The following is a 15,038-nucleotide window of genomic DNA, read 5'->3' as shown; positions in this document are numbered from 1 at the left end:
AAGTGTTATGCAGGCCAGGGCAAACAAGAATGTCCTTTCCATCCACTCTCCTTTCCCGGAGGTACAAGCCATGCTGTGGAGCCTGTGGATCTAACTTTACAGGATTAAATTAGAACAAAACTCATCTGCTCTTTTACCTTTATCTTTTCTAGTTCTTGAAGTCTTTCATCCAGTTGTTCTTGCAGAGCTTCTTTTTCACTAGTTAATAGTGTACATTGTTCCTTATGTGACTGAATTGTTTCCTTACAACGCTTAAGTAGGTTCTCTTGACGCTTAACTCTTTGCTGGAGTGTTTCCAGTGTTTTAGCAGAAGTTCCATCTTCCACTAACAATAAAGCAGCATAAGGAGGGGCCATCAGTAAGGAATATGAAACCGCCTTTGGAAAATTAAGACTGAGACAGTGAAAGAGATCTAACCTAACTGACTCCATCTTGGTTCTAACCTTTAAGCTGTCATCGTTCGTTCCTGGGTGTAGGCCGAACTAACTTTGGGAGAACTTATAGTTTAAAACAAAGACAATAAAAGCCATTTCCCAAACAAACCTCCTTCTTGCCTGGGGACTAGACTGCCTTTGTAGGACTAACAAATTAGCCAAAAGATTAGAAATTATCGTTTAGGAGTCATGCAGCTGAAGGCCACAAGATTCTGACCACCACTAAACGGCTCCTAATATCACTGCTTGAGATATTTTGCAGACCCTGCACTTGATGGATCAGCTGGCAACACCCAGATCGATAAATTGGCTCATCTGATCTTGTGGCTCTCACCCAGGAAGTGACTCAGCATAAGAAGACAGCTTTGACTACCTATGATATCATCTCTGACCTGACCAATCAGCACTCCTGGCTCACTGGCTTCCCCACATCCACTAAATTGTCCTTAAAAACTCGGATCCGCAAATGCTTGGCGAGACTAATTTGAGTAAAATAAAACTCCGGTCACGTGCAGTCGGCTCTGTGTGAATTACTCTTTCTCTACTGCAATTCCCCTGTCTTGATAAATCAGCTCTGTCTAGGCAGTGGGCAAGGTGAACCCATTGGGCAGTTACAAATATAAGGGTGCTCCAGTAACAGTCTGTTAGTACACAGGAGTGTATTCCTTTTTTTTTTTTTTTTTGAGACGGAGCCTTGCTCTGCCACCCAGGCTGGAGTGCGGTGGCGTGATCTCGGCTCACTGCAACCTCCATCTCCCTGGTTCAAGCAATTCCCCTGCCTCAGCCTCCCAAGTAGCTGGGATTACAGGTGCATGCCACCACGACCGGCTAATTTTTTTTATTTTTAGTAGAGATGGGGTTTCACCATGTGGGCCAGACTAGTCTCGAACTCCTGACCTCAGGCAATCCGCCTGCCTCAGCCTTCCAAAGTGCTGGGATTACAGCCGAGAGCCACCATGCCCAGCCAGGAGTGTATTCTTACACCAACGTTCTGCTATACTCTTAGTCAGAGGAAGAAGGGACAACCCTAGTCAGCTAATAAACTGGCACCCTTCCAAAACTCTACTTAGTATTAGTTGTTTAATCTTTATCTGAAGAAGCTTAGTAGTGAATTCACCTCTTTGTGGTTCAACCCCATTCAGAATGGCACAGTAGTTAACTAACATTAACTGAATCCACCCTCCTTAAAATGGCAGTTTGATAATCATCTTTTGTTATTCAAAATTATGTGTCTTAGCTCACCTCCCAAAAGGATTAATAAAGTACAGTGTTCTTTCCAACCACATTCTAATATCTTTCTGAGAGAAGTTCTGGTAAGTGCAGCTTTCTCCATCACTTTACATTTATGAGTCTGAAGTTTCCACATGTTTGGGGAATTTCGGGAACGACCCCCCGCCCCACCACCCCACCACAGGCTGGCTGCTCAGACAGTTAACTGCTCAACTACTTACTCCAAGTTTAGCCTAAGTCCCTTTGAAAGAAAAAGCTAGGAAATAAAAGATGGGAATTTTATTGCGTATATACCTCCAAGCCTCAAAGCAAAGAAGGCTATAACTGAATTTTAAGACAAAATATAGCTATTTCTTCTTTTTCCAGTTAAAAAGCAATTAATAGGAAATACGACAAATACAAATATCTAAGAATATAGAAATATTTAAGCAATATTATTTAAAAACGAAAATATCCAAACAATTACACATAGCACATTTATTAGCATGTAAGCAGAACTGACCTGTTCATATGACCTCTAGCTACTGCTATTAAAAAAACAGTGTAGCATAATAAATGAATTTCAGTTACAATGAAAATGTGGTGTTACTCACAGACTATGACATTTTTGCATATTAAAACAATTATTTTGGTTGGGCACAGTGACTCGCGCCTGTAATCCCAATATTTTGGGAGGCGGAGGCAGGCAGATTACTTGAGATTAGGAGTTTGAGACCAGCCTGGCCAACATGGTGAAAGCCCGTCTCTACTGAAAATACAAAAATTAGCCAGGCGTGGTGGTGCACACTTGTAATCTCAGCTACTCAGGAGGATGACGCAGGAGAATCACTTGAACCCAGGAGACAGAGGTTGCAGTGAGCCGAGATCATGCCACTGCACTCCAGCCTAGGCAACAGAGTGAGACACCACCTCAAATAAACAAACAAACAAACAAAAAACACTTATTTTCTCCTAAATAACAAAGAACCAAAAAAAAACAAAACAAAAAACAAACCCTTGCATCTTCCTGAAACTATTAGGACCACGGACATTTCTACCTCAGCCCACATCTATCAGTTCACATCCTGGAATCTCTCAAAATCCTCCTCTAGGTTTTCTTGGGGTTTCGTTTTCATTTTTTTTTCTTGTGGAGAAGGGTTTTCTCTATGTTGCCCAGGCTGGTCTCAAACTCCTGAACTCAAGCGATCCTCCCACACTAGCCTCCCAAAGTGTTGGGAATACAGGTGTGAGCCAAGGAGCCCGGCCCTCCTCTAGTTTTTAAATTAACCTTTTGACAAAATGAAGCTTACCTACTGGCTCTACATCACTCTCTGGATTCTCTTCTTTAGTCAAGAATTCAGCCTGTGGTTCCAGCTGAGGAAGTGGTTTCAGTACATCAACATTCATCGGGCCATTTCGTAATCGTTGTTTCAGCAGAGAAACCTAATATAAATGTGCTTCATTAGAAAAAAGCCAAAAAAAAAAAACTATGGGAGTAGTACAATTGTCCCTTGGTATCTGTGGGGGATTGGTTCCAGGATTCCCTGTCAATACCAAAATTTGCAGGAGCTCAAGTCCATTATATAAAATGGTGTAGTATTTGCATACAGCCTACACACATCCTCCAGTATACTTTAAATCATCCCTAGATTACATAAACTACCTAAATAATGAAAATGCTATGCAAATAGTTGTTATACTATATATATTTTAGAAAATAATGACAAGAAAAAAAGTCTACATGTTCACTACACATGGCTTTTTACCCCTAAATATTTCTATCCAGTTGGTTGAATCCACACATACAAAACACATCAATGTAGATGGCTTATTGTACTTTCTTTAAAACAGAGAGAGGATGGATTAAATGATACTCTTCTTACTAAAGTGGGGGAAAATAAAACAAGTTTACTCCCAATACAGTCGGTTTTTGTATTTGCTATTATTATTATGCAGTTAGTCAAAAGATACAATAAATAAAAAAATATCCTTAACATTAACTGAGGAGCTAGGAGTGGTGGCTCATGCCTATAATCCCAACACTTTGTGCAGCCAAGGCGGAAGGATCACTTGAGCCCAGGAGTTTGAGACCAGCCTGGGCAACAGAGTGAGACCCCATCTCTACAAAAAATTTTAAAAATTAGCTGGGCACGGTGGCATATGCCTGTAGTCCCAGCTACTCTGGAGGCAGAGGTTGGAGGATTGCTTGAGTCCAGGAATTTGAGATTGCAGTAAGCTATGATCATGCCACTGCACTGCAGCCGGGGTAAAAGAGCAAGACCCTGTCTCAAAAAAAAAAAATTAAAAATAAAAAAATTGAGGAAAGCAAAAAGTTTTAAAAATAGGTCTTAAAAAAGAAAAAACTTTTGGAACCTTGCAGATATCCAAATCAAACCACCTCTATTTTTCCTTATCCAAAAAATTCCATACTTTTTCTTTCATTCTTTTACCTGAGTTTGGAGAACACTGATATATTGATCTTTCTCCTCTAAAGATGCATCAAACTCCTCTTGGAGATGTTTCTTTGCCTGCTGGTCCATTTGGAGCTCCTAAAACAAAACGATTTACAGGCAATTTTCAGTATAAAACAAAAAATATAAACTTAAAGTTTTCAAAATTTAAAAACATGTTGAATACAGATTTACATTTCCCTTAAGGCATCAGCGACAATAATTAGAGAATAATCAGCATGTAAAACATTAACATTATTTAAAACATTTGCATCAACAAATAATTTTGTTCCTTAAAGAATGTGAAGATCCAAGAAGAAAAATGTACACTTTCTGGAGCTGTAATGATGGCTGCATTGATAATAATGTGGAGAAAATAAATAATCACTTAAGATAGGCCAGGTGCGGTGGCTCATACCTGTAATCCCACACTTTGGGAGGCCGAGGAGGGTGGATCACTTGAGGTCAGGAGTTCGAGACCAGCCTGGCCAACATGGTGAAACCCCATCTCTACTAAATATGCAAAAATGAGCTGGGTGTGGTGGCAGGCATCTGTGGTCCCAGCTACTCGGGAAGCTGAGGCAGGAGAATCACTTGGGGGCAGAGGTTGCAGTGAATTGAGGCTTGCCACTGCACTCCAGCCTGGGTGACAGAACAAGGCTCGGTCTCCCAAAAAAAAAAAAAATTACTGAAGATAAAAGTAAAACTTTGAGACTCTTACTACTTGTGTTATATTATATGCATTTGATCTGAAACCAAATTATTATATGCCAAACAGCCAGTAGAGTCTTCCTCCTCCAATATATGAAAGTATCTGATAGTCGAAACCAAATGCTTTCTCATCTGTAAAATGAAATTTCTAGTCCCTGCAATTAGTTAAAATGCTGCTTTCTTTAGGTCATTAACAAGCCTTCCTAACCAAATCCACTTATTTTTATCTCTCTGCAATACCAGCCACCAGTAATTACCCTTTCATTTTAGGTATAGTCACATACCACGTAACAACATTCTGGAAAATGACAGACCACATATACGACGGTGCTTTCATAATATTATAATAACGTATTTTTACTGTGCTTTTTCTATGTTTAGATAGACTTGGATATACAAATACCATTATGTTACAACTGTCTACAGAATTCAGTACAGTAACATGCTGTACAGGCTTATAGCTTAGGAACAATAAACAATACAATATTGCCTAGGTATATAGTAGGTTATACCATCTAAGTTTTTGAAAGAACACTCTGTGGTATTCGCACAATGACAAAATCACCTATGGAAGCTTTTCTTGGCTATATCTGCTGACCATGGCTTTAGGGCTCTTGGCTACATTCCTGTCAATTACAGTTTCCTCTTTGTCCTTCACTGATTCCTTCCAGCCCTCTGGATTCAATCTTGTGTCTTCTATGTTTCTCCCTTAGAATGCTAGAGGTTAGCATATGGAAATATCAAACACTCCTTTATCATTCTGGGATTCCTATACTTCACTAGTTCCCTAAACTCAAAATATTCAAAGTCACATTTTACTTATCTTTGTTAATCCCTGCATATAATCAATATTTTTTATTACTTTTTCTAGAATTAGATCCTATCTTTTACCATAACTATAACCACAGTTCAGGTGTCTAAAACTTCAGATCAGGGATGTCCAATCTTTTAGGCCACACTGGAAGAAAAAGAATTGTCTTGGGCCACACATAAAATACACCAACTATAGCTGATGAGCATTTAAAAAAAAAAAAAAATCACAAAAAAAAAACCTCACAATGTTTTAAGGAAGTTTACAAATTTGTGCTGGGCAGCATTCAAAGCCATCCTGGGCTGCATGCAGGCCATGGGTTGCAGGTTGGACAAGCTTGTGATAGTTCATTTCCTTCACTAGCCTTCTAGACAGATTCCTTACCTCAAGTCCTCCTCTAATTTAATCCATCCCTCACACATTTGCTAGAAAACTTTTCCTCAAACAATATTTTCAAAGACTTATAAGCAACTCCCTCTTCTTACATTGTTTCTAACTTATTAATTCTCAAAACACTGAGAACTGCCCCAGCAAAACACTGAGGCACTATCTGGTACACTTATAAGTGTTCTCTATTCTGCCCAACACCCACATTGCCCCAACATCTCTGAGCATATTTTTTACTTTTCCTCTCACAAATGTCTCCTGACTTGACATTCCCACAGCAGTAGTCTCCAAATGCTGGTCATGTTCTAAATAAAGTTTTCAGAGATCCATAGTGAAATAAGAAACAAAAGCCAATGTGGAGAGATTTTCTTAGATCTAAATTCCTTTCATGTAAGTAGCTGCTACTTTGTCCTGGGAACATGTCCTTCCTAATTGCTTTGGTACTAAAACAACTTTTTTTTTTTTTTTTTGAGATGGAGTCTCGCTGTCACCAGGCTGAAGTGCAGTGGTGCGATCTAGGCTCACTGCCAAACTCCACCTCCCAAGTTCAAGTGATTCTCCTGCCTCAGCCTCCTGAGTAGCTGGGACTACAGGTGCATGCCACCACACCCAGCTAATTTTTGTTATTTTTAGTAGAGACGGGGTTTCACTATGTTGGCCAGGAAGGTCTCAATCTCTTGACCTCGTGATCCACCCGCCTCAGCCTCCCAAAGTGCTGGGATTACAGACATAGGTGTGAGCCACTGTGCCCAGGAGCCACTGTGCCCGGCCACAACTTCTTTAATGAAATAATGCCAATAAAAGAATCTGGGTGAAGAAATTCCTGATGGGTGAAAGAAATTCCTGATGGGTGAAAGAAATTTCTTCTGGGTGAAGAAATTCCTGATGTCTTTATTCCGAAATACAACAGTTAGTGGCCCTATGACATCCCTTCTCCCCCACTTCTGGAAGGAACTGGAAGGTAAAATTCATTTCTTCCAAATAATTTCCTACAACCTACAACCTTCCATGCTCGGCTCTGTTACAGAGCGGTCCTAATAGCCCACCAAAACAAAAAACAAACCAAAAAACACTCCTCGATTTATACTATAGTTTTCAGATTTTGCATGTTTTCATTTCTTCATCTAGACAGAAAGTTCTCCGATACAAGGGAGCATCTTTTAATCATGTCCCCTTCTCCCTCTCCCGGCTACCTATACACTATTTTGTCAATATGTTAGCCCAGTGAGGCTTGGATCAAACTTCCAACATAATGTATTTGTGCTGTGTGAAGCCATTAAGTTGGTGGTAATTAGAAAACTAACACATGTAGGTGGATTAAAAAACAATAACAACAAATTCTTCAATCTGTGATTCTGATAAGTATTAATATTTCCTAATAGAGGAAGATAAAGTTACTGCATAAAATTATGGATTTAGACAGGAAAGTTAAAATAGACCCTTTAGTTCCATATTCCCTTACCTCTGGTCTTTGCCCCCAATATTTCACCAGCTCCTAAAAAATTTAGGTAGAGTTGCAAATCTAACTGGCAGCATTCAGAGTACTCACAGAGCTCCACCCTCTTTGGAAGGTAAACACAAATGCATTTTACCACAGACAAGCATGACAAGGCATGCTTTTTAGCCAGTGAGCTCTCTCACAGTTTTTCTAAGTCCCTCAACAGCTGCAACTGAGTAGATGAGTAAGGCTGGGGCCCGCTAGCAAAGTCAATTCTTTTTCTTTCCCCATTTGATGTTGCCAAGGAATGCTGGTTCTATAATTTAAATTCGAGAATAGATAGGAGGCCTATCTTTACTAACAGCCAGCAATCACATGGGTGCTTCCTCATCTATGAATAAAGTAGATGTGTTTCCCATTCAGCTGTATTTTCTTGAGTATAGCTCCCTCAGACGAGGGGTCCTAGTGGAGAAGGGCTGAGCATAGGAAGGAAAAAAAACAGGTATTCCTGTATTTCCAGATGTAATAACATTATAAAGAGGTATTCCTGTCTCTTTATTCAATGCATATTTAAATAATGCAAATGTTTTAAAGAGGATTTATCAGGTTTTAGGCATCAAAACCTGATGCCTAATCTCTAATGTACACTCTCTGAATTTTAAACATGCCTGCTCTCCATTACTATGTGTATCTAATCATTAACTGCATAAAACATGGGCATTTAATTTCTCACCAGAAATACAAGATACCTATCATTAACACCCTTCATTTATTCCCAAAATACAAGACAAGTAAAAAAGAAATGTTAAGCAAAAAGATATTAGCTTAACAGAAAAATCTTTTGGGTAGAAATGCCGTATTATTTGCCCCTCTAGCAAAAGCAAAGGGGCTTTTAGTTGCTAAAAGCACTTTCTATTAATATAAAGCAGGAGAAACAAAAGAGGATACCCTAGCTATCATTCTCTCACTTTCCACAACCCCTTTGTTGCATACGCCTAACCCCCATGCATACTCTTCTGAGTACTAACACATTCCCAGTCCAACTAGAAAACCAGAATCTTGGGCAGACCAGGAGTTAAGGTTTTGTTCCTTCTCTATAACTTCCAAAGTGGGTATACATTTTTCTAAGTTATTAATCCAAAAGAAGTTATACAAATTTTAATTAATAAAGGACATCTGTAATTATTTGTATTACTGACGCCAATGCTTGGTCTTGTCAGTATAACAAAAGTAAATTAGCCTGGTTTTCAAAGTCATGTTTAGAATGTTTTAAAGAATTTATTTGGGAATTGTGGTAAATTATATAATCTTTCTTTCATATCACAAAAATTCAGTGATTTGGCTACATAAAAAATATTGCAAGAGACTAGAAATCAAACATGATAGCAATAAGAATAAAACTTTAGTGATATAATACATGGAATTCCTATATGATTAATTCTGATTGTTAATTCACGTAATAGTCTGTCATTGACAATAACAACAAAGAATATTCTATGGGACAATATGGCTATATTGATGATATCATCCTAATCTATACTCCCTTGTTTTTCTTCTTTGTCTCCTCCCACAAATATACTAGCTTTTCTCAATTACTATTTATAGATTTATTAATTTACCTGACCCTTTTAAGGCTATCTATACTTTTTAAATCTGTATCTTGGACTGATAAATTACACAGTTACAATACCTAAAACATTAAACTTACTTGGATTTGTCCTAAAGCTACCTATTTCAAACTTCTCAAAATAATACTAGTTTCATTAACGAATTAACAGAAAGTAACAAAAACCCATGAAGAACATTCATAACAAAAATAGGTAACAAGACATTCTTCAACAAACAATATAAGTGAGTGGAGAGAAAGCACCAATAGCAGTAAAATATGCAATTGTTGGGATCTGTATAGGAGAAAGCAGAGGGAAGCAACAAGGTATCAGATGGACCTGACAGCAGGAGAACCCCAAAAGTCAACAGGTACTCATTACAAAATAATTTGAGACAGCAAGTCAAACCAGGAGTGGTCTTGCCTACTCCGATGGCAAGTGGGTACACATGGCCCACGGGAAGACATTAAGGAATTCAAACAGTCTACTATGAAAAATTACTCACCCCCTAAAAATTACAATAAACATAATTTATTTTATAAAAAAGACTGATGGTTAGGAAAAACAAAAAGAAGCCTGAAATACTTAACAGAAGAACCCAGTTAACCCTTGGAAGTTGACGCTGACTGTTCATGCAGACAAATGATATTCTGTTGCTAAGACCTTATTTCATTAATTTTGACAACGTATCTTAGAAAAATCATACAAATAAAAACTTTAAGAACAGACCCCCTGGTCTTGGAGGCTGGACTCGTTAGTTATTTGTATAACTAATGAGATGCATATGAAACTACCCTAGGACATACAACAGTTCTGATAAATATGAGATTTAACTACTATTTTCAAAGTACTCATCACTGAAACTTACCTCTCTTAATTCTGCAATTCTCCGAAGTGATTTATCCTGACTCTGACTTAATATACCCTTTAATTGAGAGGGAAAAAAAAAACTGGTTAAACAGCTAACTGTATGACACAGTAAATACAAAGCAAGTCAAAAATAATTATTTTTAAAATATTACAACCGTTTATCCAAAAATAACCTGAAGATAGAGGACAAGATTAAAATGTTAAAGATGTGACCATATTGAAAAATCTGTTAAAACTTAGATCATGATGTTATAGAACTGTTCTGCATCCTGGCAGTGGCAGTGGTTCAAAATCTATACATTTGTTAAAATGCATGGGCATGTAAACCAAACAAAAAGTCAATTTTACTGTTTGTTCAATTTAAAAAATAAAATTTTTTAAAATTAAATCAAATTCCAACTGCAATTTATTTCACTGAAACCTATAATGTGTGGAACACATCAATTAACAGCCTGTTCTAAAGGTTTTTGTGGCTTAGAAACAAAATAATTGTCTATATTTAAAAATACAAAACCAGCCGGGCACGGGGCTCACGCCTGTAATCCCAGCACTTTGGGAGGCCAAGGCAGGTGGACCACAAGGTCAGGAGATCAAGACTATCCTGGCTAACACGGTGAAACCCCTTCTCTACCAAAAATACAAAAAAAATTAGCCGGGCATGGTGGCAGGTGCCTGTAGTCCCAGCTGCTCGGGAGGCTGAGGCAGGAGAATGGTGTGAACCTGGGCGGTGGAGCTTGCAGTGAGCCAAGATCGTGCCACTGCACTCCAGCCTGAACGAAAGAGTGAGACTCCATTAAAAAAAAAAAAAAAAAATCCAGAAAACTTCACAAAGAACATCAGATGGCTAAATTAGTAACCATACATTAAAAAAAATCAAGAAGCTGGCCAGGCATGGTGGCTCACACCTACAATCCCAGCACTTTGGGAGGCTGAGGCAGGCAGATCACGAGGTCAGGAGTTTGAGACCAGCCTGGCCAACATAGTGAAACCCCGCCTCTACTCAAAAAAGAAAAAAAATTAGCCGGGCATGGTGGTGCGTGCCTCTAGTCCCAGCTACTCAGGAGGCTGAGGCAGGAGAATTCCTTGAACCCAGGAGGCGGAGGTTGCAGTAAGCCAAGATCGCACCACTGCACTCCAGCTTAGGCGACAAAGCGAGACTTCTCAAAAAAAAAAAAAAAAAAATTGAGAAGCTAATAAAAGACTAATATTGAGAGATGAAATGACTCACCCTTTCCTGGGGTAGGGTAAGGAAGGTACTTTTCTCTAGTAAAGGAAATTAAACTTGGAAAGTTATGGCCTATGGAAACAAAGTAACCATATATCCCTGTACAACATAAATACAGAGGTAAAGGAATAGAGTAATCTGAAACTTCACTGGTTTGTGTGGACTAACGAGCAAAACAAGGGGATAGAGATAGGCAAATGGCTTACTTATGACCAAGGGAGTATGACTGGATTGTATTGTGGGGACTTGTAAGTGAATAAAACAAAACCAAAGTTTTTTTCCCAAAAAAACCCATGAACACAGGTTTTGTTTGTTCAGTTTCAAATATAAAATTTTAAATGCAGGAACATGCCATGCTGAGAATGATGAAAAACTGTAGTGCAGTAGTTACAAGCACATGCTCTGCAGTCTAACTGCTAGGAAAAAGATCCTGGCTCTCCTCCCTACCTCTTACAAGCTGTGCAACAATGAACGAGTCACTCTGCCTCAGTTTCTTCACAGGAAAGAGGCTAGAACTAAATATAACAAAATGTGTGGCACACAGTAGGAGCTCAATAAATGTTAGCTAGTACAAGCAGCATAGGTAAGAGTGTTGGCAATATCCACAATTTTAATTTCACTGGCTCTATTGAAAAGATATTTGCCTATTTTAAAAGGTTTCTAGGCATGCACACACGTAGAAAAGAGAGCAAAGCATTCAATTTTATCTTTTTATTTTTTTTTTTTTTGAGACGGAGTCTTGCTCTGTCACCTAGGCTGGAGTGCAATGGCATGATCTCGGCTTACTGCAACCTCCGCCTCCCAGGCTCAAGCTATTCTCCTGCCTCAGCCTCCTGAGTAGCTGGGATTAAAGATGCCCGTCACCACACCTGGCTAATTTTTGTATTTTTACTAGAGATGGAGTTTCACCATGTTGGCCAGGCTGGTCTCCTGACCTCAGATGATCCACCCACCTTGGCCTCCCAAAGTGCTGGGAATACAGGCATGAGCCACCACACCCAGCCAAATTTTATCTCTTAACATTATTGAAATTTGGAACTATGAAACCACAATTCTTTACTGTCACTTAGTGTCAGAATTACTTACCTACATCTAAAAATAAAAATCCATAGGCAATTCACAGAAGAAACACAAACAAGATACCAACCAAACTTAAGAATAAGGTAACCTTTTGAGAATGAATTCATGGAATATTAACAGCACAATGGGTTAAGTCAAAATTACCTCCCACTTCAATGGGCTGCATGTTTCAGAAAACATTATCAAAGCCAGGCGCAGTGGTGCACACCTTAATACCAGCACTTTGGGTGGCAGAAGAGGGTGGATCACTTGCAGTCAGGAGTTCAAGACCAGCCTGGCCAACATGGTGAAACACCGTCTCTACTAAAAACATAAAAATTAGCCAGGTATGGTGATGGACGCCTGTAATCCCAGCTACTCGGGAGGCTGAGGCAGGAGAATCGCTTGAGCTGAGAGGCAGAGGTTGCAGTGGGCCGAGATCACACCACTGCACTCCAGCCTGGGTGACAGAGCGAGACTCCATCTCAAAGAAAAAAGAAAGAAAACATTATCAAATAAATTAAAAACTCCTTGCAATTATCTTATTTCCTATGTTCTACGGACAACTAGAACATTGAATTAACAATAAATAACTGGTGTTACCACTCTGCATGGAAGGTTAGACATGTCTTTACTACTAAAACAAGGAAGCAACCTATAGACTGAGACACTAGAAAACATGCTTGAGAGAGGCATGCTGTAAATTCTAACTTCTTAAACATTACAGAGATCTGTAACTCAAGGAAGCTCATCCTTAACAGAGGTAAAATCTCTGGGATCTCATTATCAAAACCTCCAATAATGTTAAAACAAGTTTAATACTTTGTTCATATGCACAATTATTTAAAAGGAAGGGTTAGAAATACCTTACTATGTAAGATCTTTCTGATTTAAAAATTATGACTTAATAATACAGTCGACAAATGACTTACTTGTAGCTTTTTCTTCTCTCTCTGAAGCATCTGATAAGCTGTAACAAGCTAAAATATAGTCATCAACATTAGTCATTCTTAAATAAATGCAATTATTCTAAAGTCCACTAAAAAATTCTCTTTATGAAAGTCAAAAAATAAATTATAAGAGTTCTTGTAAGATAACCTAATTAAATGCATGACAGTCAAAACTAACATAGGACATACATTTCTAAAAAACAAAATGTAAATTTGACAGACATTAAATCTCCATATGACTTCATCTTAGAGATATACCTCTAAATTTTAGTACCTAATTCACAGGTGGTGATTCAAGCCAGCTTGCCTAAAGGCAGGAGGCTACTCAAACTATAGTCACAGACTAAATCAGCAATAGCATCACCTGCAAGTTTGCTTGAAACAGAAATTCTTGGGCCCCACCCCAATCTAACTGAATAAGATTTGGGAAGGGTGTGGAGAGACAGGAAACTATGTTTTAATGAGCTCACCAGGCGATTTTTCTGCTTTGGACTATAATAGATCACGTAATTGATTTCTAAAAGTTCCTTCTGGTTATAGGGTCTGTGACTATAGCTCTGCAAAAATCTAAGCAAAGAACCTCATAATCAACAGATGAAAACTGGTAATTCAAGTCCTTAAAGAGATATTTAACCATTTAACCTAAATACGGTATTTAAACATTCTAGCACACCCTGATGAAATTATGGATTAACAAATCTTTTCAGCCTATAAGTTATAAAACATTACTCATCTAGGGCCGGGTACAGTGGCTCATGCCTGTAATCCCAACGTTTTGAGAGGCCAAGGTAGAAGGATCACTTGAGCCCAAGAGTTCGAGACCAGCCTGGGCAATTTAGTGAGACCTTGTCTCTATTATAATTTAAAAAAAAAAAAGCGTTACTCATCTGAAGGCTAAGTACATGGCTCCAGTGAATTCTTTCGACCCTACTTTGGAAGTGCTAAAGAGATAAGCTGCAGATTTAAGAGGAAGCATCCCCTATTAGAGCTTTGCCATTTACCTTGGAAGGCTGTTGCGTCCCCCAAATGCCACTAGTGATATCCTGAATCAAAAGACAGGCAGCAATAGGGCCAGGCATGGTGGCTCATACCTGTAATCCCAGCACTTTGAGAGGCCAGGACAGGACGACTGCTTGAGCCCAGGAGCTGGAGACCAGCCTGGGCAAAAATGGCAAAATGCCATCTCTACCAAAAATACAAAATAATTAGCCAGGCGTGGTGGTGTGTGCCTGTGGTCCCTGATACTCAGGAGACTGAGGTGGGAGAATCACCTAACCCTGGGAACTCAAGACTGCAAGGTGAGCTGTGATCACACCACTGCACTCCAGCCTGGGTGAAGGAGTGAGACCTTGTCTCAAAAAAAAAAAAAAAAAAAAAAAAAAGCAGCAATGGAAGGTGAGTCTAGCAACAAATAATATAAAAAACAAAATTCTGCCTAAGACCAGGACTCTCCGCTTACTATTATCATAACACCACACAGAAAAACGGTGGTCACAGCCGGGCGTGGTGGCTCAAGCCCGTAATCCCAGCACTCTTGGAGGCCGAAGTGGGCAGATGACAAGGTCAGGAGTTGGAAACCAGGCTGGCTGACATGGTGAAACCCTCTCTCTACTAAAAACACAAAAATTAGCTGGGCATGGTGGCGCATGCTTGTAGGGTGAGGCAGGAGAACTGCTTGACCCAGGACCCAGGAGGCAGAGGTTACAGTGAGCCGAGATCACACCACTGAACTCCACCCTGGGCTACAGGGTGAGACTCCATCTCACAAAAAATAGAAAAATGGTGTTCACATTTACCAGTGTAACAATCCTGCACATTCTGAATATGTATCCCTGAACTAAAAATAAAAGAAAAAGAAAAATGGTGCTCAAAAAACGGGTGGAGGGG

The 15,038-nt window shown here is 39.1% G+C and overlaps 1 protein-coding gene across 20 annotated transcripts in view; it reads right to left on the bottom strand.

Moving 5' to 3' along the window:
• Positions 1-15,038, bottom strand: part of GOLGA4 (golgin A4) — a 119,556-nt gene that overhangs the window by 66,203 nt on the left and 38,315 nt on the right. For 15 of the 20 annotated variants that reach the window (XM_015131367.3, XM_015131368.3, XM_077992126.1 and 12 more), the window contains 5 exons: positions 13,134-13,181; positions 9,916-9,972; positions 4,094-4,192; positions 2,954-3,086; positions 138-325 (listed from right to left, as the gene is read on the bottom strand). In XM_015131367.3, the coding sequence (XP_014986853.3) occupies positions 138-325; positions 2,954-3,086; positions 4,094-4,192; positions 9,916-9,972; positions 13,134-13,181 (525 nt within the window). The remainder of the gene's footprint in view (positions 1-137; positions 326-2,953; positions 3,087-4,093; positions 4,193-9,915; positions 9,973-13,133; positions 13,182-15,038) is intronic. The other 5 variants (XM_077992128.1, XM_077992134.1, XM_077992135.1 and 2 more) reach the window with 2 other exon arrangements.

This window comes from Macaca mulatta, chromosome 2, assembly GCF_049350105.2.
Source record: "Macaca mulatta isolate MMU2019108-1 chromosome 2, T2T-MMU8v2.0, whole genome shotgun sequence".
Lineage (NCBI taxonomy): Eukaryota > Metazoa > Chordata > Mammalia > Primates > Cercopithecidae > Macaca > Macaca mulatta.
Note: the sequence above shows the minus strand (reverse complement) of the source record. Positions and strands in the feature narration are given on the sequence as shown.